Below are 26373 nucleotides of genomic sequence, written 5' to 3'. Positions count from 1 at the left end.
AAAAGACCTTTAATATCATGGAGTCCAACTATTAACCCAGCACTGCCAAGTCCGTCACTAAACCATGTCCCTAAGCACCACATCTACACGTCTTTCAAATACCTCCAGGGATGGTGATTCCAGTATCTCCCTGGACAGCTTGTTCCAATGCTTGACCACCCTCTCAGTGAAGAAATTTTTCCTAATATCCGATCTAAACCTGCCCTGGAGCAACCTGAGGCTGTTTCCTCTTGTCCTGTCACTTGTTACCTGGGAGAAGAGACCGACCCCCACCTGCCCGCAGCCTCCTCTCAGGCAGCTGTAGGGAGTGATAAGGTCCCCCTGAGCCTCCTTTGCTCCAGGCTAAACACCCCCAGTTCCCTCAGCTGCTCCTCATAGGATTGCTCCCTAGACCCTTCACCAGCTCCGTTGCCCGTCTCTGGACACGCTCCAGCACCTCCACGTCCCCCTTGCAGTGAGGGGCCCAAACCTGAACACAGGATTCGAGACGTGGCCTCACCAGTGCCGAGTACAGGGGGACGATCACTGCCCTAGCCCTGCTGGCCACACCGTTTCAGATACAAGCCAGGACGCTGTTGGCCTTGTTGGCCACCTGGGCACACTGCTGGCTCATGTCCAGCCGGCTGCTGACCAGCACCCCCAGGCCCTTTCCCACCAGGCACTTCCCAGCCCCCCTTCCCCAAGCCTGTAGCGCTGCGTGGGGCTGCTGTGTCCCAAGGGCAGGACCCAGCACTTGGCCATGTTGAACCTCACACAGTTGGCCTCGACCCATCGATCCAGCCTGTCCAGATCCCTGCCTGCCCTCCAGCAGATCAACACTCCCACCCAGCTTGGTGTCACCTGCCAGCTTACTGAGGGTGCCCTTGATCCCCTCGTCCAGATCATTGATAAAGGTATTAAACAGGATTAAACTGCCTGGGGAACACCACTGGTGACCAGTCGCCAGCTGGATGTCACTCCATTCACCACCACTCTTTGGGCCCGGCCACCCAGCCGGCTTGTTACCCAGTGCAGAGTGCACCTGTCCGAGCCGTGAGCAGCCAGTTTCTCCAGGAGAATGTTGGGGGAGATGGTGTCAAAGGCTTGACTAAAGTCCAGGAAAAAACATCCACAGCCTTTCCCTCATCCACTAAGGGGGTCACCTTGTCATAGTAGGAGATCAGGTTAGTCAAGCAGGACCTGTGTTTCATAAACCCAGGCTGGCTGGGCCAGATCACCTGGTTCTCCTGTACATGCCATGTGATGGCACTCAGGATGATCTGCTCCATAACCTTCCCCGGCACTGAGGTCAGGCTGATGGGTCTGTAGTTCCCTGGATCCTCCTTCTGGCCTGTGGATGGGCGTCACATTGGCTAACTTCCAGTCAACTGGGACCTCCCCGGTTAGCCAGGACTGCTGGTAAATGATTGAAAGTGACTTGGTGAGCAGTCCTGCCAGCTCCCTCAGTACCCTTGGGTGGATCCCATCCAGCCCCGTAAACTTGTGTGTGTCTGAGTGGTGCAGCAGGTCACTGACTATTTCCCCTTGGATGATGATGGCTTCATTCTGCTCCCCGTCTTCTAGCACAGGGTGCTGGGTGCCTAGAGAACAACTGGTCTTACTAAAGGCTGAGGCAAAGATGGCATTACATATCTCAGGCTTTTCCTCATCTTTTGTGGCCATGTTCCCCCCCAGCCCCATCAAATAAAGGATGGAGATTCTCCTTAGCCCTCCTTTTGTTGCCAATGTATTTATAGAAACATTTTTATCGTCTTTTGTAGCAGTAGCCAGATTAATTTCTAGGTGGGCTTTGGCCCTTCTAATTTTCTCCCTGTATAACCTCATGACATCCTTGTAGTCCTCCTGAGTTCTGTCCCCTTCTTCCAAAGGTCGTAAACTGTCCTTTTTTTCCTGAGCTCTCTGTTCAGCCAGGCTGGTCTCCTTCCCTGCTTGCTTTATTTTGGCACATGGGGATGGCCTGCTCCTGCGACATTAAGATTTCATTCTTGAAAAATGTCCAGCTTTCCTGGACCCCTTGGCCCTTCAGCACTGCCTCCCAAGGGACTCTGTCTACCAGTCTCCTAAACAGGCTGAAGTCAGCCCTCTGGAAGTCCAAGGTAGCATTTCTGCTGAACCCCCTCCTTATTTATCCAAGAATCGAAAGCTCTTATCGTTTTGTGATTGCTATGCACAAGACACCCTCCAACCATCACATCACCCACAAGTCCTCTGTTTACTGTTGTGGTTTAACCTGGCAGGCAGCTAAACACTGCACAGCCATTTGCTCACTCCCTACCCCCCACAGTGGGACGGGGGAGAGAAATGGAAAAAAAAGTAAAATTCATGGGTTGAGATAAAGGTGGTTTAATAGGACAGAAAACAAAGGGAAAGTCTCATCCTGAGCAGCTCCCCTGGCCAGCTTTCCTCCTAGTTTATATAATGAGCATGTTGTCATATGGTATGGAATATCCCTTTGGCCAGTTTGGATCAGCTGTCCTGGTGGTGTCTTCTCCCAGCTTCTTGTGTCCCCCAGCCTGCTTGCTTGCAGGGCAGTATGAGAAGCTAAGAGTCCTTGACTACTGCTTAGCAACAGCTAAAATATCAGTGTCTTATCAACAATATTCTCTTCCTAAATCCAAAACACAGCACTATACCAGCTACCGGGAAGAAAATTAACTCTATCTTAGCCAAAATGAGGATATTGACAAACAGCAGGTCCAGTGGGGCGCCTTCCCTAGCTGGCTCCCTCACCAGCTGAGTCAGGAAGTTATCTTCCACACACTCCAGGAACCTCCTGGACTGTTTCCTCTTTGCTGTATTGTATTTCCAGCAGACATCTGCTAGGTTCAATTTCCTCACAAGAACAAGGGTTAGCAATTGTGAGGCTTCTCCTGGCTGCTTATAGAATATTTCATCTGCCTGTTCATCCTGATTGGGTTGTCTGTAAAAGACTCCCACCATTATATCTGCCCTGTTGGCCTTGCCTGTGATTCTTACTGATAAACACTTAACCCTGTTGCTGCCATCATTAAGCTCTAGACAATCAAAACATTCCCTAACACACAGGGCTACCCCATCACCTCTCCTTCCTTGTCTATTCTTTCTGAAGAATTTATATCCATCCATTGCAACACATCTAGTTGTGCGAGTCATCCCACCGTGTTCCTGTGATGGCAACTGTGTCATAGTTTTCCTGCTGCACAGTGGCTTCCAGCTCCTCCTGTTTGCTGACTGTGCTGCGTGCATTGGTGTAGATACACTTCAGTTGGGCTATTGGTCCCACCACCTGTTTGGAGGGAGAAGGCCTAATTCTTACATGACCATTCTCGGGTGCTTCTGTGGTTTCTAACACATCAATAACCCTTCTGTCTTTGCTGCTGCATGGATCTCCATCCCCTACCTCCACTGAAACGTCTGACCTCACTAGCACCTCAAGCACTGGTGTGCTGCACCCGGGCTTATCTCTAGCAAGCCTGGTTTTATCCCTTTCCACCCTCAAATCTAGTTTAAAGCTCTTTCAATGAGCCCTGCTAAGTCCTGTGCAAAGATTCTTTTCCCCCTTTGAGACGAGTGTACTCCATCTGTCGCCAGCAGGCCTGGTGTTGTGTAGAACAACCCATGATCAAAAACTCCCAAAGTATTGATCTGCTGGCTCTTCCTGTAGAATGCAATTGCACAAATCCTTTTGCACCAAAATAACTTCTGCTTAATCTGCGTTATATTTTGTACCCTGAGTGCACAGCAGGGCAGGTGGGGCTGGCTGTGGTGGCAGCTGCACTGTGGCCTGGCTTTACGAGTCCTCCTGAGGACTTTCTTTCCTTTTTTGTTCACCTCAGCTTGGTCTGTGAAGGCCAGTAGTGTGTTATTTAAGAGCGGTGAACATGTTTTGACTAGTTTCTGTGAGGCACTTGATGTGTTCTTGAGTACTCGGTAAAAAGTAATAATTGAAGAATGCGCAGGCTCCGTTTCCTTAATGAATGCCGTTCCTTTCTGTGGATTAACCTGCGAGCCGACAATGTTGCATAACGGCTATTCTGTTGTGTGGCCCTTTCACACAATAAACACGTTGGCCACAGGCTTTGGGAATGCAACTTAAATACTACCCGGCTAGCAACCGAAAGGAAATTGTGTTCAATTTGGTCCTTCTTTTGCTAAATAAATAAATAAAGGGCCCAGCAACCTCTGAGGTTGGTGTTTTGTTGTTGGCAAGTCTGGTGCAGAAAGGGTTGTTAGTATAGGCTTGCGTTTCTGAGTCAGGCTCCCGTGCTGACGAAGCAGAAATAGTTCGAGGTCTGAAAATACTGCCTGAGTTTTTTGAAAATAGTTCATGTGGACACAAAGCTGTTTACAGATCACTCACTGGCCACATGCCAGTTTCTCAAGGACAAGGTGTTTTGGGTTTTTTTTGCTTTAGAATCACAGCTGTACTTGGCAGGGTATCAGAAGATAAAAATGCTGGAGTCTTCTGGTACAAGTTCTCAGTTAATTAAAATACATATAACTTTAGGCTAAATGTATGTTTTCATCTTTCAAATAAGTTGTTAAAATATTTCTTAATTTGCTTTTACATATGGGGGTCACAGTATAAAACACGGTCCCCGTTCTTTTTAGGAACGCCTCCTCTTGTAATACTTCCTCAGCATATCTGATGCCCCAGAAGGTAGATTTTAGTTTCAGCAGTAAATTGTGGCTCCCCAGTCCATCATGGTGAGGAGATGTGACTAACTGGAAGTGGCACTGATGACGTTTGTAATGGCTGAAGGAAGAGGTGCCAACCAGTGTCTGCCCTCAGTAGGAAAAGCAAAAAGCCCTAAACCACACAAGTTCCGCTCCTCCTTCATTGTGTGTTGTAGCTCTGGAGCAGTATTGACTACTGGACTGGAATTTAATTCTATTTATATATATAAATGTGTATTTAAGAGTTCATTAACTTCCCTTCTTTACTGCTCATGTTCTGGAATTTTTTAAAGGTGGATGTGAAATCTTTCATTTTAACCACGTTGAAATAAAACTCATTATGCAGCCTGACTTCCCTGCTCTGCTTGGCTATATTGTTCCACTGGGATGGTATAAATTAAAATAGTTCTCCATTCCCTTGCCCCTCATTAATGTTAAGCTGTCCAATGATGGCTTCAGAGCCTCCCCACACAGTGGGCTTGTTAGCGTCTTGTGGTGCAGCTGGACGAAAGGCAGGACTCTCTCAATGCGAACAGCTGAACGTAGCAGTGTGTGAGTTGGGCTCCTCCTTGTCCAGTGGGCTGAACCCACAACAGCGAGCCCAAAACTGTGTTAAAGAAAGAAATAAAAGCAGTGGAGCCAATCGTTCTCCCCTTTTGCTTCCCTTCCCACTATGTCTTTTGAATTTACATTGAGGTTTTGTACCTTCCAAAATAATTCCCCCATCTGCTTAGCATACTTGAAGAAAAGGTTGGTTTCTATTTCGTACCCCTCCCGGTGCTCTCTGGGAGGCCGGTGGAAATTTTGGGATGGATTCTCAAGCAGCCAGGCACCCAAAGCAGCGTAGCCGGATGCATACTCTGTGCCTGCTGGATGCCACCCGGTGAGGGACACCACCCTTTTGCTGCCTGGGGTTGGCCGTCACTCATTTCTCAGAGCTGCTGTTTTTGGCAGTAGACTGAATGCAACAAGGCTGGTAGGGTGTGTTGTGAGCTTGGTTTTCCTTCTTTTGTGGCATATGACCTCTGACAGTGTCCCCCAAGAGAGTGAAAGCTGCTTAGAACAGTGTTGGTGCACGAAGGGGCAGGGACTAACTATGGTTAGTCCCCCAAAGAAAAGTATGTCTTGTGGCACTTCTGTGTACCCGATGGTTAAATACTTAAATTTGTCAGGAGCATCTCTCCTCTTCTTTCAGAAGGTCCGTGCCCAGCACTGAGGTGGTTTCTCAGTAGCTTCTTGGCGGTAAGTGGAGTGAAATGGGCCCAGGCTTGCCTGGGTTTGCAGGAGGCCTTGGTCACAAGGTGTAAATTGCTCCTTTCGGTCAGAAAGCTCAGATTTGCATGTCTGGGGTGATGGGTTAAATGTCAATATCAATTCATTTGAAGAGCAAACAAAGAGAAGCCGCCCCAGGCTCTTCATCCAGGCTTATTTCAATGTCACTCCGGAGACTCTGCCCTTCATTTGCTGTCTCAGCTGAGGAGGTGCCGGTGTTGTTTCAAAGCCTCCCTCCACCCATGTGGGGACCCTGGCAGGTCATTTTGAGCCACGCTTAGTCTGAGGTGGAAGCAGTGTGTGGTGTGTGATGTCCCTCTGAAGTAGCACTGGGTGGTTGTGACAGTGGGGTGGCATCTGGTGAGCACAAGGCTTGCTCTGGTGACCTGTGGTGGTCCCCTTCAACCTGATTAATGCCGGCCCTGCTGCAAGGGCTTGCTATGGCCACACCACCAGATCAGGCCTGCCTCTCCTTCCGGTGGCCAAGATCCGATGGAGGGTGTTTGGAGATGTAAAATGAGAAGTCATCTGTATCTGTAGCCCATGTCAGTTTGTATCTAGAAGTACATGCTTTATTATTTTGCTCTTAATTCTGATCTTGATGTTCTCTTTACCTGACCTGTTTTTAATTATATTTGCCAGAAAGAAATTGTTCTGGGTGAAAGGGGCCATTGCAGCAGGTCGTCAAAAGAGACAAGCTAGTGTTAGGAGGGTTTGGATTTAGTGACTGGTAAAGTTGTTAAGGTAGGGTGAAGAACTGCTTTGAATGAGACCTGGACACAGCAGATGTTAACTGATGTTTCCAGAGGAAGCCAATACACTCTGAGCCAATGGTGTCCATGTGGGAGGTATGCCTCTACTCTGGTTTCATTCTTCTGTTTAGTTTGAGGTTTTGTTGGTGCCTTTCAGTAGTGTCCCAACTAAATTACCTAGGTATGTTTAAAACCAGAAAAAAGTACAGGCAATAATGAGGTTAGAGGCTCATTTTGAAGAGGGCTGAGGATGAGGACTCTATTATAAAGAGAAAGTGAGTGATGGTGTATTTAGTGAAGGTCACTAAATCTGGGCACAGCCTGGTGGTGATAGCATGGGTTGATGACTTTGAGGATGGCTCTTGAAGAAGGTATTTTCCAGGCTGGGGACTCAAGCTGCTTAGCTCATGTGTCCTTGTAAAAGAAGCATCGAATCTGGAGCAGGGAGCTCTGGGTAACCACCTTGAAGAGCAGCAAAGCTTGATCCAGCAGCTAGCTAGCCGATGGCTGGGGTGTCTGGTGGAGGGGCAGCACTCAGCAAGGCATATCTTTTAAAAAACTTCTTGATGGCCTGAAGTTGAGGCCTTGTGGAAAAACACATCACAGCCTTGCTGTCGGTGTTGCCAGTGGACGCTAATTCATCGATCTTTCCTGCTTGGTGCTTGGGAGGGAGAAGGAAGAGGGGAATCTGTAAGCTCTGCTTGATAAGGGAATGAATGTTTTGTGTCATTTGAGCCAGGAAATATGTTGCCCTGGGGGATCCCAATTGGACTGGGATTGGCGTGACTGGGTAACGAAGGGCCAGCCATTCTTAAACTGCACCACTGCTAGATCTCTTGCCTTCCCCTTCCCCTGCAACACCCCCTTATTTTGGCAGCTTTTTTTCATCTGTTGCTCAATCATGTGTCTCAATGGCTGTGAACTGAAATGGGCGTAATCATCAGGCCTCATTTAGGCAAATCTGTCAAAGGTCCTATGGGAGGTTGGCATTGTTTCCCAGGTAGAGTGGCAAGAGAGTTGTCTGCCATTGCAGTTCTTTTCCTGACCTCTCCCATCAGATAAAAACATCTCCTGCTGATCAGTGAGGCTAGCTGACCGCTGGGCAGGGTGCTGGGAGTCAGCAGAGATGTCTCCTAACTGAGCTCTGCCATTGACCTGTTGCAATCCTGGGAAAGTCAGAATGTGGTTTTTCTGCCATGGTTTTCCCACTATCCTTTTTTTTTTTTTTTTCCCCCTCCCCTTTCTTTTTATTTTTCCTGTTTAGGCAATGAGCTGTTTGGTAGAAAGAAATGCCTTGGTAATGTATGTTCAGCGTCTTTCAGAGTGGGAAAGCTACCACGAAAGTAGCAATCGAAGTAAAAAATCATTTTTTTTTTTAGCAGGTAATATGTTTTCACTCTGACCCTGGAAGTACAGGACTGATAATAACTGTGTGTCTTTCACACTTCACAGAATGCAGTACTATGCATGAGTAAATTGTCATTATTATTTCTTCGATAGACAGCTAGTGAGCCTGTGGATATCTAAAGTAGGGTAGAAAGTATATTGTTTTCTGTTTTGCTTTCCAGGCATCTGATGTCAAGAGTTAGACAGAGGGAAAACACAGAACCCTGTCCTGCCTTTGACTTAAACAGTGGGAGTCTTTAATAGCTTCTGCTCGGTTTGGGTTTAGAAGTCATCTAACAGGAAGAAAGAACATTGATGTTGGCCTTTTTTGGTTCTTGTGTGTTTCTGCAGTGATTTGCCAGGCTTTTGTACTGAGGTTGTTTGTTGATATTTATTCTAGAAGGAGCTTCCATGGCAGACAAACATTACCCCCTTTTTACAAATTTATCTCCATCACTGGAGGTTATGATTATTTAGCTTACAGAATGATGTATCAGTAGGAGCAACATTATTTTGGCTACAAATGCAACTAGGTAGACCTTCTACTTAAGAACATGTTAGATTTTATTATTCGTTTGATCTAGTCTTTCCAGGGAGTAGGAAGAAATGTAGAGTCCAAGTATTCGCAATCCAAAGCTGGTTGATCTGCAACTCTTTATGCTGGCAAATGACAAAAAGAACTGATGGTAAACATGCATTGGAATAATAAGGTATCATTTATTGCACTGGTGTGTGCAACCTAATAGTGGAGTATTGCACCATGGCCTGTTGCCTCAGGCTGGTAGGAGTTTAGAGCCAACTAAATGAGAAGCAAATTGAAAAGTTGATTTTGTCATGGGGGAATTGTACAGCACTGCTTAGAGGTGGTACTACAGTGAGTTTTCATTTTACAGCGTGTTTAAATCTATCCTGCTGCCTCTATGTACATTGTAGCAACTGAAACGTGAATTAGATTTTTTTCTCAATTTAGTTGCTTTTCTTTCTACAACTGTCAGTGTAGGTTGCTCAGAGGTTGGTTAATTGTGTATAGTACAGTGCACAAGATAATCCAAGCTTGCAAGTCTTGAGTCACGCATGCTGCCTTCCTTCCTTAGTGTGTGATGCTCCATATTCTACTTCTGTGCCATTTAGCTGGGAGGCAAGCTTCTGGGAACAGTCCCCCAAAAGGCACATTAATACACAGGTCAGAAACTGTGTTAGTAGGAGAATAACATTTCTGTGCATTATGTATCTTGGATAATTTTGGAGGGGGTGGGAGGTAAATGAGCTGATAGGGTTTCTTTTGCATTTAATTTGCATAGTTCTTTGATAACATTAAGACATCTTAGGGAAAAAAAAAGCACCATGAAAACCAGCACATAACACCGTTTGCCTTTGAACCTTTCCAAAACAAAAGTTTTGCAGTAATAATGTGTGCAGAAGAAGAAAGAGGCAAGAAGTAGGTGTATTAACTGAGTTGAAGAGTGTGGGTAAGCTTGAAATTTATAATGTTTTGCAGATCTTAGCAGTCTACTAAGGATTCCCCTTGTCCCCTCTGCTTTTCAATATGCATAAAGCCCACTGAGATGAGAAATAAACAGCATATTGCTATCAGACATGACTGGAAATATGCTTAAGTAGTGGATTCAGTTTAAGATCCAGTTAGATGCTGCAGTGTTGCTGTGTTGCTAAGAGCTGTATTTTAAAATCCTCCATATATGATGAACTTTTTCTCATCCGCATGGGAAGAAATGGGACAAGATTTAGGGTCAGAAGGCGCAGCTCCATTGACTTGCTCATTCCAACAGGCCATTTAAAAATAGAATGGTGCAGTAGCAGTCTCAAAAATATTGTTATGTTGCTTCCTTGGGAGGATAAACAAGTGCTTTAATATGAGTAAATGCATGAAAAGAAAGGCAGGGAGGATGCATAAGAAACAACAAGTAGTTTGGAAATCTTGGTTGATAAGATCTTAACATAGAATCATGGAATCATTTAGGATGGAAAAGACCTTCAAGATCGAGTCCAACCATAAAGCTAACACTGCCAAGCCCACCAATGGTCTAATGAAGGGAATGTGTTGTTGGGCTCTTTTCCATGGGGGTGGGAGCCAGGCTCAGCTGACAATGTTGATGTTTTGTTGTGGCCCCCACCCCGAGACCTGGCAAACTCCACTCCTGGGATGACAGAGCCTTTACTACCTGTTGAGGCTACTACACAGTGCAACTTCTGCAGCCTCCTCAGTCTGTTGGCTCTGGAGACAGTCATCATGCTTAACAAGGTGTATCTGAGTTGCTGTCATCTTCATTGCATATTTAACTTTCTGGACAAGGGACAGTTATGCTGTGATCCCCAGCCTCTGCTATTTGGTATCTAGCAATATTTTAAGAAACTTCTGTTTTCAGTCATCATGCACGTTGTGCAATCTCGTGATGTTTTTCAGATACATGGATGGTAATTACTGACAATTTGCTGAAACAAAGCTGCAAGAACCTCTATGGTGCCCTGGGGAGGGGGGAACCTGGGACACTCCAAGGGGCTTCGACTCCACACAACACAGAGGCAGGGGCCTTATTCTGCAAGGAAAATGCTGTCCCACCGGAGTGTTAGCTGGTGGTGTTGCTGAGATGGTGTCTGGATGGGGGCCTTAATGGTTACCACATTTACGAAGTGCCCTGGGAGTTGGATTTTAATAAATTTTAATCCCAGGAGATTGAGTTTAGAGGGTTTTTGCCACCTACGACTTCTGCAGTTCTTTCGTCACATTCAACCACTTTGCATTTTTATTATAATTATTTTTAATGCAGACAAATTTTTCTGAAGCAGAAGCTGGCTATGAAAATCTGAAGATGGGTTTCCGAAATGAGAATGCTTAGCCATTTCATGTTGCAAGCAAAATTATACCAGCATGCTAATAGTTTGACAAGTCTGTTCTTGAGCAGAGCTGTTAAGCAGATAAACAAACAAAAACTCTGCTCATGCTTATGTGTTGTGCTTGTGATGTTTGCTTTTCCCCCTCTCTCTAAAAATGATTTTAATGAAAAGAATGTGGCTTCAAAATGTCCTTTTACTTCTCTCATATAAATTAAAGTCATGCAGCCCCCCCATATATGTAGATGCTTAGAATGTGAATGCTGCATGCATTATGAAAAAGGAATTTGGAGTAATTTTAAACAATATTCTGAAATGACCAGGGTTTAAATTTGGCCTGGGATACTGAGCAGCCCACACTTCCCACAGTCTGCAGTTCCCTTGCTTTCCAGTCCCTTAGGAGGGTTATGGAGAAGCTTTTCCCATCTCTGCTGCAGAGACAGCAAAGTGAAACACGAGCAATCGCTGCGCTTTGCAGTAGCTGTCGTGGCCCAGGTTTTCACAGGGACTAGTGGAGGCACCAGCAGGATCCCGTAAAGCTGCCGGGGAAGGGCGGTTGGGCTGGCGCGCATTAGTCATCCCGAGTGGGCCAGTCTCACAAGGAGGAACGTCATCTTGAGAAAAGCTGTGAAGCTGAGCCCTGGGAAATTTCAGGCTTCTCTCTGGAAATAGCAAGCCCACCAGTAGTTTGTAGATCTAGAAAGACAAATGGAACAAAATTTCCATAAAATATGTGGCATCTTGTGGATGTCTTGCTACCTTTCTGTGTACCACTTTTTCTGCTTAGAGTATGTTCTGCCACCATTTTAGTGTCCCCGCTTTGCTGCAGAATGAACAGTGGAACGGTATTTCACTGGTTTTTTGAAAAGTGTCTTCTTCCTCAGCCCTCCTTAGTATTGTGAGCTTTTGTCCTCTGAGATGTCCTTTTTCCTCTCTTACATTTAGCATATTCCTTTTATACCTCAAACTGTGCTTCCCCATGCCCTTGGGCCTTTTAGTTCCTTCCACAGAGCTGTGGAAAAGAGGGACGGAGCTTAGAGGAGGCATTTTTCCACCTCGATGTAAAACATTTTCCCCTCCTCCCTTGGTGGGATAGTAAATCTTGAAGAGAAGACCACAGGCTTTTGTCATTAGGCAGAGGTCCAGGGTGGGAAATTGGAGTTGCATCTCTCCTGGGCTTGCTGAAAGGCTTTGGTTCAAGAAGTAGTAAGGTCAAGGTGAGGTCAGGCTTGGCCGCTGCACACATGTTATGACCCTAACTTTGTTTCAAAATTGAAACCAGCTTGAGACCAGGTTGTAAAAAGAAATGCATGCAATAAAGAGAATTTACAGAGCCGGCAGAAGCCCGGGTACAGTAATTTATTTATAGAAAGCATGTGGATTGGTTAATAAGGGGAGAGCGCAGCACAACGAGAGTTGTGAAAGAAAGCTGAGGCTGTGAGTTCTGCAGTATTTCATCCTTTCTAATGCACCAGCGTTGCCTGGCCATTACTTCCATGGAGGGCAACATAAGGTGTGGGGTCAGAATTTCTCCAAAGAGACTAGTGGTTTGGGGTGCTTCAGTTCTGGGGTGCCAGTCTCAAAGAGTCTGTGAAGAGGTTAAGAAGTTAGCCCAGGGGAAAAACCCATTACTGATGTCCATCAGCTATAGTGGATGCTGCATAAAGGTTTCTGCCTAGGAAACTTAGAAATTGGTAAGGAGAAAGGTAGAGGAACTGCGACATTAGTGAAATGTTTTGTTGTGTGTTTTATCATTATTTGTGATGAAAGTGAGGAAATGTAGTGGGCATACCTCTTGCTGCAGAGCTTGACTGGTTCAGAGAAGAGCCTTTGGGAATGATGCTTGTGAAAGGTGTTGGGAGACCAGGCTGTTTAACTGGAAGTCTCAGGGCAGACTGCTGGGTGTTAAGTGGAGAGCTGAAAAATACCAATACTAGGGCCATTTCTAAGTGCCTGTTAAGAAAAAAAAATACAGAACAGCTAATTGATCCGGCCCCACCTTGTGTAAAAACATACTGGAGAAAAACAGGGTTTTTGTCAGAAGTCAGCTGAGGCGTGTTACAGCTCACCACTGCTGGAGGGGCCCGTGGTGCTGCCTGCCTCCCCTCCCAGCCGTGCGGTCTGCCTCCTGCCAGCTCTGGCTCTGCGCTGACTGCAGAGCAAACCAGTTTGATTTCCTGATCTGCAATCCTTCGCCCCACCCTGCAGTTTGCTTTTTCTGTGCTAACTTTCTGCCATTTTAGTGATCTCAATCAGCTTATCATATGATCCAATGAGTGCCAGAAGGAGCTCAGTGCTCCCCAGAGAAATTTGTGACAGGAGGCTGGAGGGAGGCAGGGGAAGGAAGGGTAGGATCTCTCCACGGCAGGAGCTGGGATGTATTAATTCAGCTCCAGCTGTACTGAGAAACCATACCCTTATGGTGGTGTAGCTAAAGGAGACAATGTCTTGTTCTTGTCTAGCTATTGTGAGACAGGCAAAGAGAGCTATTGCAGGTCTGATGCATCTCTTGAAGATACCTTGCTTTGTTTTACTAGTGAAGACCAAAACAAAGAGAAATGTCCTTTTGCAATGCCCTAAGTATGCTTGTGTTTACCTAGTAATATGTCACCCTGGTGCTAGGCACTGATGCATAGAAATAAAACATGCAATACATGGAGTTTTAACTATTCTGGCATGTTAATAAACTATTGTTACTGACAATGAGCTTTGCTAAAGTAAATAGAAGGGAAGGTGTGAATGTAATCTTTGCTTAATCTTGATAATCATCCTTTTAATGTGGAGAAAAAGAAATGGATTCTAAGATTTGTATAAGAAAAATTTAGAAATAACCTTTTTTTTTTAGCCATTTAGAGTATTTGTTGTTTTTTCATATGAAGTATCAGAAGGGTCCAGCATGGTTTGGGAAAACCCAGTCGCTGGAGCTCTTGTCTGAATGTTTTGTTCTGTTTATATTGAAGGGATTGGTGAGATGCTGGCGCTGATGATTCTCTCTCTTATGCAGGGTCGGCATGTCAAAACGGGTCAGCTGGCAGCCATCAAAGTCATGGATGTTACTGAGGTGAGTAGAGGAACATTCTGCTTTATTAGTAATACAGGTAAAATCTAATAATGAGAGGTGGCATATGACTTACCTTGTATTTATGTTGAAGGGCATAGTCCTGCCATGTGAACGTTTGCTTTCTGTTTGCAGGACCTGACCTCTCGAGCCCGTCTGCCCTTTACGAATTTTCTGTGTGCTTGTGTGCAGGGGCCTCTGGCCTTCACAAATTGCTTAGCTGGTCCCAGGTGCATAAGCACACATAGCCCCCTTTCAGAAATTTCTCAGAAGTGGGAAAAAAGTCAGATTCCTCGCTTCCCACAGTTTTTCTCTTAAGTGTACCATCTTGCTTTTACCAAAAAAGAAGGTGAGGAGGCTCCTTGCCATAGAGGACAGTGGTTTCCCTGGTGCATTTTCAACCTACAAAGGGTATACGTTTATTCAAAGGAATGGGTCCAATAAAATTCCAGGAAGCCTAAAAGCAGAAACATCTGCAGGAATGATGAGCAGACTGCTGGCAGAATTCAGCAGTGTAAAGTAGTAGTTGTAACTGACCCAGGGGGATTTACTGTGGAGCTTTAGATGGGAAAGATGAGGAATTAATCCAGCCAAAGAAATAAAAAATATATGACTATATTTGAATCCTTAGATGTCTTGCAGTTTATGCTGTTCAAAAAACAGTTTAAATTATGTCTTCAAAACAGATCAGGAAAAGCATGGGGTTTTCCCTGTTGATTCCATTTGTGTTTTATAGAGTTATATCCGCAAATGAACAACAACAGCTTCATATTTAAAATCCATTGAGATCCTCCTCTGTGATATCTGCAATGCTTGACTGATATCACAGTTCTGAGGAATTGCACCTCTTCAAACCAAGCATCTTATTTGCTGAACTCCTCAATCTCATATAGGTATTAGGAGGAAAAATACGTTGATGCATGTGTGTTGCACATAGTAGGGGTCTTTGGCAAGCTGGTTATATTAAGCAAAACTCCTACAAGGGTGTTGCTGCAAAATGTTTTATATTTTAGTGTGTGTATATAGGTGCCAACAAGTAAAAATGGCCTTGGAGACAAGCTCCTAGGCGAGTGGCTGGGCTGTAATGGGTAAGCAGAGAGGAGAGGGAGGAAAACAAGAAGGCAGGGCTAGGTCAACTGATAGGACTTCAGTCATATCTCTGAATCTCTTTCTGATCGATGGGCACTGTGACTGCCCCTCTCTAACTTAAGCTGTTGTGTCTGCCAAGAGCTAGACATTCTTGCTTTGTAAGATGACCTGATAAAAAGCAATTTTCAGCTGGAGATTTTCAAAGGCTGCCTTCATGAGGAGGCAGTGCTCTCGCTGCAGTTAACAAGCAGACAAACCAGAGAAGAATGAAGGTGAGTTGACACACAGTGAATGTTCTTTGCACAGCAAATGTTTCCATTTGTGCAGCAGTTTTATGCAGGGCAGCTTGCTGGACTGTGCACAGCAAAGGCTTCTTCCATAACATTAAGACTGGCTGTACTGCACACTCCCTCTGTTTTTAATAGCGTATATTAATCACAAACAGTTGTAATGGAGAGGTTGCACAGCAAAAAGAAAACAATTGGAAAATGCTGTATAGTATGGCTGAGCTCATGTTGCAGGAGATGGATTGTGTTTTGAAAGTTTCTGTAATTTTTGGCTGGTTTTGAAAAACTAGTGGTATATTGGCGCGGTCTATCTTATCTCACAAACTCATGCTTTTTTAGGGGATGAAGGGCAGTCAGAGGGAGGAGCTTGGAGATGTTAGCCCCATGCAGCTTAGAAGTGTTGTGGTTCCTACCAGTGAAGCTCATGTGTTTTTGCTTCAAAGTAATGAGTCTGCAGAGGCTGAAAATGTGATGTAAATTCTTCAAAGTCCTGCTAAGTCAGCTCAACTTTTTAACACCAGGCATGGATGATATTATTGCTAAGACCAAGCATGGGTGATACTGTTACATGTACCATTTTCTCAGTGGCACATGTGGGCACAGGATATTCCCATCCACTCTTGCTCACTGGTTCCTTGCCTGTTTCTCAACACTTGTGCCGGCACAACTGCCCCAGGGCCAGATGGTGACCTGGATCACTGAACAGGCCCCAGTTCTAAGCTAAAAATACTCTCACTTCTCTCTTTCCCCTGGTTATTTATAACCTGGATCGGTTCATTGATCTAGTTTAGCGCATGACATTACAAACAGTTGTGCCGTCGCTGTGAAGAAGGTGGCGTGAGACTGGAAAAGAGCTGCTGCCAGCCATGGGGGAGAAAGGGCAGTAGCTCAAATTGACTTTGCTGGTAGAGATGTTCGTATCATCAAGCCATGGCTTTGGTTCCTCAAGGGATGGTTTCATGAACGCCTCCTTCTGCTGGTGGACTGTGCAGCTGCATCCTCGTTCTAGCTCACCACAGCTTATGGGGACGGTGGGAGGAGAGAATGTGGGGACAGAGGGGGCAGTGACTGCCACCCTCAGCACTGTCCTGAAAGAAGTGCTGAAGGAACCACAACCTCAAATTTACCATCTCTGCCTGCTTCACAAGCTACAGTTAGATGAACTGCTCTGGTAAGCTAATGGTAACACTGTGTTCATGCCCTTGGGGAAAGAGGCTTGAGTGGGAAATTCCACAAAACTGAAATTGTGGGGTTTTTTTGATGAGCGGCTACTGAAGCTCTAGGTGCTTTGTGCCTCTGTGCATGCTTTACTGGCAGCGATATGCCTTTCTGCTTAAATACAAGTAGTGCCGTAGAGGATATCTGTGTTGTCTAACCTGCCTTGAGAACAGACACAAGACTTTCTTCTGGGATACCTCTGATCCAGTGCTTGCCTTGCCAGACGCTTAACAAGGTAGAAAGCCTAATGGGTCGGCATGCTCTGTGGGCACACCCCAAATTTTCAGTTTTCAAGCCCTCAGTTCTGCAATTCACACATTGCTCAGGATCAGCAAGGTTACGTCAGTTCTGGGCTGTAAAGCTTTGATCACCCAAATGGGAGGGCTGTCAAAGTCGGAGTGGTGGCTTACCTTAGAAGTTTTGGTTGGCGTGAAGAAAACAAGGCAGTATAACCTCCAACTAGAGACACCAAAAGAAACTTTACAGCTCTGTAATGTACATGGCACTGTGGAAATGCTCTTCATCCTTCTCAGCTTTTCTTGTGGTTTTCTCTTCAGATTTTAATTTTGAAAAGAATGGTGGTAAGGATGAGAAAAGAGGAGGTGGGCTGAAGATATCAGCTTGATCTTTGAATATATTATGACTAGTTAGTACTGCTGCCTGAAACAGGGGGGTGTTGATGTGCATAAAACTTTCCTGTCTCTTCCACTTTCCTCCTCTCTAAACAAATTAAGAAAAGACTCAGAAGATTGAGTGGATCTTTATAGATCTTTAGATTTACAGCACTAAAGCAAGCACTAAAGGAACTGTAAGATCTGCAGGATCTGTAAGTCTTCCTACATAATGGTGCATATGTAGGCCCTATTTTCGCTTTCTGAAGGCGAAGCTAGAGCACGTGTAGGGTGAAAAAATTTCACTGGAGCATAGAATGAATAAAACCAAAAAACCACCAGTTGACATCAATTGACAGCTATTCTGTTGTTGGAATGAGCCCAATGACCGTAAAAGGGGAACAGTACGAGCAATCAGCATGTACATGCTTTAAAAATTATTTTCCAAAATGTACATATGTAGGATGACTCTCAGGCTGCCTGTGTGTTGTGGGGAGAGGCACGATTGGAGAGATTCCTGTAGTCTGTCTTTAATCTTTTTATTGTAGGATCTCTGTTCCTTTTGGGGCATTGTTTTGGAGAAGGCTGTGTTCAGTCCATGCTGACCCCTTCCACTCGCTGACCCTGCTGTTAGGTTGCCTTAAGCTCCTTGCTGTGCGCTGGTGTGCGGCACTGTAGCATACCAAGTGAGCTGTGACTGATGTTATCAGATGCAACAACACAAGTATGCTGTAAGATTTGGCAGTCACCGTTTTAGTTAGAAGAATCCATTTTCCTGTGAAGCAAGTAACATTTAAAACCTTAGCAAAGCTTACTTGGCAAATCTGCCTGCATCTAAGCTGTTAACTTGCATTAGACCTTAAACAGATGGCTTGATTCTGCTTAACTGTTTGGAGGCTTTCTTTGCAGCTGCATGGTTGTTTCCAGTGTTACTCCTGTGTTCCCCTTCCAGCGATGCTTTTCTCTTTGAAAGGTTTAGTAGCTGATTTTGAGCGAAAAACACAATCGCTTCATTTCTGTTTGTTATAACCCCTGATGCTGCTGCTGCTTCCTCCTACTTCTTCCCACACACACTCTTGGCATCCCTTAGGAAAGTTTTCCGCATGCCTTTTTTAATAGCAGCATTTCTCAGCTCTTGTGCCCAGTGTTTCATGACTTGTCCAGTCTAGTCTGTGTAAAATTATGCTAAGTAAACAACTGGATACTGTATCCTGCTGATGTATGAAAGAAGCTGGATTGCTTTCAGTGCTTGCCTGTCTTGCCCTTTCTGTACGTGCTCTGCAGAAAAATTAACAACCCCAAACCAAAATCTCCAGGCCTGTAGAGAAACATGGCACATCTCCTGTACCTAGACAGGAAAGGTTACCCGAATTATTAATTACCATCTTCCTAACTCTACTGACTGCTTTTTTCTGTTGCAGTAGGCAAGTCACTTAGATTCTTGTGAGTCTCTTGTCTTACAGCCTACGTGGTGTTATAAACTGCGATCATATGGATGATCTATCCATCATCCATAAGGCATCCTAAAAGTGGTCTGCAGAAACACTGCAGATAAATAAAAATGTGTGTGTTTTCCCACACATGCAAGCAAACAAAAGGAAGGGAAAACAAAAATAATAAACACCAAAAGTTTGCGCTTTTATGTGGGGTGTGTGTCTTTTTTTTTTATTATTTTTTTTCATGGAAACCCATAGACAGTCTGTGGATTTTGATTTGTTTGAAGGGAAGAAAATTACAAAGTTGATGCCTCACTCTAGAAGGCTGGGAAATGCAGATCATGATCCTCTCAGCACTGTGCAACAGAACTGAATTAAGCCAGTCTGAAGAAGCTGAATATGGGCTGGCCTTTTAGTGTGGAGACATGAATGCACTGCTTTACCTGGCTTAGTGCAGCTGCCTGATAGAAGTACTTACATACCAGTCCATGGCTGTACTTACTGTGAAGTTAGCCAAAGCAAGCAAACCTGAAGCCAGTAGAGCTACCAAAAGCCTTTATCATGTCCCTTCCTTTTTTTGTGAATTGGGGAAAATGGATCAGGGACCGAAAAATCCAGATTGTTCCCATGGGCAGTATTGGCACCCTGCTTGCTTGTCCCTCAAACGTGAGGTTGCTTACTACTAGTCTGTACAAAATGTTGTAGTCTTTGGTTAAACAGTTACCTGGTGAAACACAGAAATTCTGTGGAAAAGGAATAAATAGGAAAGATATTTACAATGTGGACAGCCCTTCTGCTTAGTCTGTTCTGAAGCTGATTAACCTCTGATCTCTTTGAGGGTTTAGGTCAAAACAAAAGAAAAAGGGGTGGGGGGGGTGGGGAGGAGAAGGGGGAAAAAAAAGGTTGCTTGGAACTTTCTATTACAGTTCAGAGGAGAACAGAGCCAGACAGAGTGGTCCCTTGAGCTGTAACGTCTGCTATGGTAGGAGGTCAGAAAGAGCTACAATAGTCTTGCAGCCAGCGGGGCAGCCTTTTTTGAGCTGCAGGGCATTTGTGTAACTTACTGTTCTCTTCCTTAATTTGAGAACCTGCACCTACCTCTGCTGCATGTCCTTGCTCAGCAGCTTGGCACAGTTCTCCCTGCTTTACCACCATGGCCCTGATGCCAGGAGGCTCAGCCCTGCAGTGCTGGCAGGATTGTGATGCTGGCTGACATCTCTGTGGGACCAGGCTCTGCAGCCGCTCCTGTCAGCTCCATGCTGCTTGCTTTTCTGCAAGATCCCTGTTTGGGTCATGCAGAAGTCATCTTGTCTGTCTTCAGCATGACAACTGTGTGTAGGACCTCGCATGGGGGCTCATGGTGTCCAGCAGGTCACAGCGCCCTTGTCCTTGGGTGGCAGAGCAGTGCTTAGCCTGCCAGCTCACACTCAGAGTAGAGCGACATGTAACTCTGGAGAGCCTTTTGTCCTCACATTCATTCAAGGAGCAGAGACTTTTATCTCCCAGCAAGGCAAATACATCTAGCACCTGGCTTGAGTCAGTTCTGCAATTTTTGGACGTGATCCAAGAAACTTTCCTGGAGCAGTGCTGGCACCAGTTTGGATAAAGGACAGACTTTCACTCTCTTCATCTGAGTCCTGGGGTAGTTAGTAAGACTGTTGCACTGGAGAAGCTCATCTGGGAAGGGGAGGATGTCAGATTTGATGCAACTGCAAGAGGGAGGTTGAATAGGGTGCACCATATGTGGTTTGAGGTCGGAGCAGAAAGCCATGGCTGTTTCCAAGCAGCTTGGGAGATGATACACAACATGGATTAACTGGAGAGAACTGGTGTTGAGCACCAAGGCTCTGCGCTGCTGTGTCCCAGCAAAGAGCAACTTTACACTGATAATGTGTGATTGGGGGAAAAATGGGCAACAAGGAGAGAAAAAGAGATTTAAAACATTTATACATGCTTGGTTCTCTATCTACTTTTTTCAGCATACGGTTTCTTCTTAGTGCAGGATTTCCACCTGAGTGGAAGACTGTTTGCATGCACAGCCTATTCGTTGGTTGTCCTTGTGGGCATACTGGTCTATATATTTTTAACATGCTTGTTTTGGAACCTGACTGTTTCAAGGCTGGAAGAAACAAATGCTTTCCTTTTGCCAAGAAGGTCCTTGAGGGCACCATTGCTGCCCCACTGGCATCTATTATCTTTCAACAGCAAAAGTGCTTTGACTGTGAAGGCTTCATGATGCTCATTTAGTAGTATTCCTGTTGCATGGCTTTTCAACTGAGGCCAAGAGATGGCTTCATACTCAAGGTTGATTATGGATCACCGTGTTAAGAAAGTGCAAAGAAAACGGTGTTGCCTCTGCCTTCTCCTCATCTGTATGCTTATGCCAGGTCTGATGTGCAAGGTTTTTGTCTTGTCTAGCAGAAAATGTTTTGCTGGTGCTCTGTAAATCGTAATGTGGTTTAGATTACACAGACTAAATTTGTGGCCACATAAAAGGAACTTTGCGGTAGTTTGGAGCACAGAAGAATCTCCTTGTTTTAGTGAGACAGCTTTAAAATTTTGCCTACCTGGCTGTAAGAGAACCAGATAACACTCTGCTGTAGCACAACAGATGATGCTCAGGATATACTCCTCATCTGTGGCACTGAGATCTGTTACTGCTCATCAGTATGTGAGAACACATGCTTAGTACTGGAACATAATGGAAACTAGAAGGCTGTGTAGGCTACAGCTGACTTCCATTGGCAGAAGGGCAGGATTGCGTATTAAGAAGATTTCTCTGCATGTCTTGAGCTCTTTGTACAAGTCTGGACTGTTTCTTCAAAAATGTCTTCCCTTTGGTCTGATGGTGCAACTGCATTGACACACTCAGAAGGAAAGGATAAGTCATCTAGGTGAGCTATTGACGTCTGTTACCATCACTGTAATGAGCAGGACAGGTGCTTGAATTCTAGCTTTTGGGCACTGTTTACCAGTCCAAGTGGGCAATACTCATGCATTTAAAAGTAATCCTGTGCCTGGTTTTCTTCAGTCCTTAGGCTTGGTACCTGCAGTAATCTGGAAACCTGCTAACAGTGACAAGGCAGTCGCTAATGACAGTGTGATTTCATATGTATGTGAATGACTGGTAGCATGTATCTATGTTAGGGAAATCTAGACCCTAATGCTAACAGTGATGATGGCTTAGTGTGGGTAGTATGCAGATACTTTCACAGTTGTGATATTTAACCTACTGGCCATACCTGCACCGACGTGAATTTGAGCAGTAATAGTGTGCACAAGTTCTAGAGATGGAGCATTTCTTCTGAGCCAAGGGGAGCATTTGTGCAGGTGGCCTTGATGCGGGCGATTTGTTGCTGCCTTCCCAAGCACTGAGGTCTGTTTGTTTGAGGTGTCTGAGGAGATTTGAGTTCTGATGGGAAACAAATGTTTTGTGTGCAGATAACAGCAAAAAGTACAGGGCTGCATTTTGTATCATTTCTGTCAGACATGCAGCACAGCTCAATTAACCCCTGGTGAATCAGACGCATTGTCTACTCAAGGGAAACAAGGCAACCCTGTCACTATAGTGTTAAAGCATGTGTGCTCTTGCCAGTTTGGGCAGAGCAAAACGAACAGGGATTGTGACGGAGCATTGTGCTTTCATTTTAGCAAGTATCTAGGCTGAACTTGCGTCTGTGGCATATTCCTCCTACTTGAATAGTCAAGCAAGAGATCCCAGGTCAAGTATAAGTTGTTGTCTTTCAGAGGTGCACTTGAAAATTTGGTTTGGGCATTAGGATCAAAGGCAGGGGAATTAATTTTCTGTTTTTGTTAAAGGGGCTATATGTGCTTGAAATGTAATCTTCCTTGACTGTTTTTAATTGTGATTTCATAAACCACACCTGCCCGTGGGCTCCTCCTGTTTTTGCTGCGACATTCCATATTTTTATCTTGACTTCCTAAGGAAATGAGGCTTCTTGGCAATATTGCCTGTGTCCTGTCTGCTTTTCCACCAATTACCTTTTGGATCTGCTGGCCAACTTTGGCCAAATTTGATGATGAGGAAAAATTCCAAAGATACAAAGTCCTGACAAGTTATGTGAATACTGGCAAGCTGTGTGGAGGAGGGAGAGGCTGAAATTTATAGCCTCTGCTTTGGGAATGGTAGGCAGACCTTAGCCACTGTCCGTTATCAGTCAGCTGGCCGCTGTTTTGCAGTAAATCAGGAGGGCTTTTTTTGTTTGTGGTTTTTGTTTTGTTTGTTTGTTTTGTTTTGTTTGTTTTTTAAGGAAAAGTTATAATGCTTGACTTTCCAGTGAGTGCTGCAACTATAGGAGTGTGTGCAGGGTAGCACATGCAATCTACTTTTAAGCATTTTAGAATCTCCCTTTGGTTCTTGCTTTAGTTTATGGTTTCACAAATAGTCTTGTACATTTGGGATTATCCTGCATGATCTCTCTCCTCTTTTTCATTCTTAACATGTGCATACGTATATATAAATCTAAAATAGCAATGTTATTCTCTAGCATTTAATGAGACAAAATGGTTTGCTCTGAGTCCCTTGACAGTGTCCTTTTGCAAGATGCAGTTTGAGTAATTGTGTAGGGACTTGTTGGCTAAAATACAGTCTTAAAGCCCAGCTCCTAAGTCTAGAGATTATGGCAGCAAGTGCTAATGCTCAAGGAACTGGGAATTCATTGTACTCTAAGCTGGCTTGTAACCACGGTAAATGCTCCCCTTGTGCTTAACAGGAAAGTGTTCTTCTGCCCCTGTGCCTAGTCTCTTAAATATGCAATTGGAGGCACACGGCTGAGCTAAGCATTAAAAGAGCCTTGAAGATGCTGTGTAAACTAGTTTGGCTGATCAGTGTAGGAGAAGATGCTGTTTGTCTCTTGAGCCTAGAAGTGTCTCAAGTTCTTTCCAACAAGGGTCCTGTGCACATTCCTCTAGATAGGTTTAATCCAAAAGGGATTAAAGCCCACTGAGTGTGCTTTGTGTAGCCTCTCTGGCAGAGAACATTTTTCTACTGTTAAATAAAAGTGCAAAGGTGTTGTCATTAAATTGTAAAGAGTGGTGCTTCATAATAAGCACGTGGTTTAGTTTTGCTCTTCTTTCTGTGCCATCTCTCTTAGTAAGACCCTGCTTCAAGCATGATTAGGCCAATGGGAGTCTGGCCAAAGAGGCATCTTTTTGTTCTGATGATTCCCTGTTGATTTTTTTCATGTCAGATTTTATTTCTCAAATGTTTTGATCTGAACGGTGTGTCTGTGAGAAGTGAGGGAGTTAGCAGCAGCAGAAGCTACTGTTCCTGCGTGGAGAGCAAGCAACATTGGTGTTGTGTTTTGCCTCACATCCACCGGGTAAAATAGTAGGTTCTTTACCCAGCACGACACTGGTGCAAAAGACGTGGTGAGAGTTCATCAGCCTGCTCTCTTTTGCACCTAATTCTGCAGGATGATGGGGGCCTTCACAGGCGTCTCTCTCTCTGCCTTGTGGAGGGGTCAGTTCCAAAAATAAACTTTCGATATTTTGCATGTTGGTTGGTGTATGAGTTGTTTCTGCAGTGCTTCACTAGAGCAGGGATATTTTCCATTGTAGCTCCTTCTTCCCAAACTAAATTTTAGTGTCTGATTCTAGAGCTGGTAAGAATTAAGTGGAAATCCTAGTGTAAATGCAGCAGCCCACGGACCTTCAGATAACAGTTACCAGTCTGGCAAAGCACCTTGGCTCTGTGTGCAAGAGCAAGACAGGAGAGTGTCCATGATTCCTGAAAATAATTTTCTTATGTGGTGTATTTTACTGAATGGAATTGGGCCAAGAGACCACAGGCAGCAGGGAGGGCGAGCATCCCCATGGCTGGCTGCTGGCTGCTTGGCTTCCCCTGCGCTAACCTGTCCTCCCAGCCAGGCAGCTGTGAGTCACTGCTGTGGAAACAGTGATGCAAAGGCAGCACCATTAAGGAGGGTTTTATTTGTTTCTTGCGTATTTTACCTCAGCGGCCTTTTCTCTAGCATTTATTGGTGTTTCCTCTCTTTGAGCCTGTGAGAAAACCCCATTATTTATAAATGAGTTAGTTGTTTTTCACTCTGAATTTTTCTCTTTGCTTCTCTTGCTGTGCCCATTTGCAACAATTTGTTCAAATGGGAGGCCTTGAGTCAATTATAAAATGAGAGTTGCAGTGATTTATAGATCAGAGCAAACAAGTCGCCACTCAAATTTGAGACCCTGAGGGTGATGTCAGTTCCTATTTCAGAATTGCTGCTGCTCCTCAATTCTGGTTTGGGAAGAGTTTGGGAAATGTACCTAGCCCAGTCTTGATTTGGAACACAAATTGTTAGTTTGCACTGTTCTTGTAAAAATGGACGGATCAGCGTGCAAATGCAAACACATTCTCTTTCCCATGGCTACAAAAGTAAACAAACAAACATGCATGTAAATTCAGGAAAGGATTTCTCCCACTGGCAGGAAAGAAAGGAGGAACATTTGCATTTTCTATTTATAAATATTCAGATGGCATCCTGTTGAGATAGCAGTGCTTCCTCCTGACATAGGTGTCTATGGGTTTTCACTATTTTCTATTTACTTCTCCCTCAAGACGTGATTTCACAATACAGCAAAGCCAATCTGATGTCTGGCTGCTACTGTAGGGGCATCCCTGGCTCTCTCCCCCTCCCCCCTTTCCCAGCTCCCCATGTACCATTTAGAGGGCTCCATTGGCAAAGAAGTATTTTCTTTTTTGTTTTGAACACAGATTAGCTTTCTACTGTTTTTGCCCCAGCAAAAGCTGGCTGCCGGGGGTGGGTGAGAGGGGCCAGGCAGGGCAGGGAGTGGGAGAGGCAGCCAGCAGCCAGGAGCAGGTCTGCAGCAGCAGCATCTCTGCAGAGTTACAGCTGTGAGGCCACCTGGGGCATGTATCCCAGCAGCCATCCCTTTGCAGTGTGAACCCATCAGGAAAGCTGGCTGCGACGCCTTTCCGACAGCCTGGATGCATCTTCCTAGGCCACCTGCGATGGCCGCTGAGGGACTGTTTGTGGTGCTCCACACCTGCAGATACAGGAATAAAAGAATGGAGTGTAAAAGTCTTCTGCAGGTATTCCCCCACCCTCTGATTCTTTCCACTGTGCAACAGGCTATTTTTAGTCTTGTTTGCTTGCCTCAGAAATTACTTCACTTTCTGCTTTGGACCATTTCCATAACATTTATTTTGATTCTTAATTCCAATGTTCAGAATAATGTCAGAGCAAAGAATTGCTGGGTGGCAAGCTCGGTTCCAATGGCAGAGCCAAAAAACACGTGCTGAGGATGTGATGCCAGCTGCCTCTCATGTAGTGACCCGTGGGAGATTGGCTTAGGTGAACCACATTTTGGACCATGCCCCGTATTTGCAGGCAAAGAACCTTGTTAATCCTGAGTTTAATGGTGCTTTGGTTAGTGAATGGCAAAAGAAAACAACCCTTTAGTGGGCTAATCCAGGTAGGCAAAGTAGATCTACCTCTGAAAGACATCTGTTTGCTTTAAGTGAAGTCCGGAATCAAAAGCCCAGCCTGCCCTTGCTGTACATGCTTGTGTGAATTGCTTATTCACTGGATATCACTTTTTATTCCTCCAGATATTAGTTAGGTATGATTTAAATCAGCAGTTTCTTTGGCAATAATGCGGTCTTAAGGTATATAAGGTGTTAGAGCAGACTTCACTGTGGGAGACTGCTCATTTTACCATTGTTGCATATGATATAATAATTTGCCACATTGAGGTATAAAAAAAATATAGTTAGTT

The 26373-nt window shown here is 44.8% G+C and overlaps 1 protein-coding gene across 10 annotated transcripts in view; it reads left to right on the top strand.

The window, feature by feature from the left end:
• The window catches only part of MAP4K4 (mitogen-activated protein kinase kinase kinase kinase 4), a 170973-nt gene that overhangs the window by 67499 nt on the left and 77101 nt on the right, over positions 1-26373 (top strand). For all 10 annotated transcript variants that reach the window (XM_055701200.1, XM_055701196.1, XM_055701204.1 and 7 more), the window contains exon 3: positions 13921-13977. In XM_055701200.1, the coding sequence (XP_055557175.1) occupies positions 13921-13977 (57 nt within the window). The remainder of the gene's footprint in view (positions 1-13920; positions 13978-26373) is intronic.

The sequence above is a fragment of the Falco cherrug genome, chromosome 2, assembly GCF_023634085.1.
Source record: "Falco cherrug isolate bFalChe1 chromosome 2, bFalChe1.pri, whole genome shotgun sequence".
Lineage (NCBI taxonomy): Eukaryota > Metazoa > Chordata > Aves > Falconiformes > Falconidae > Falco > Falco cherrug.
Note: the sequence above shows the minus strand (reverse complement) of the source record. Positions and strands in the feature narration are given on the sequence as shown.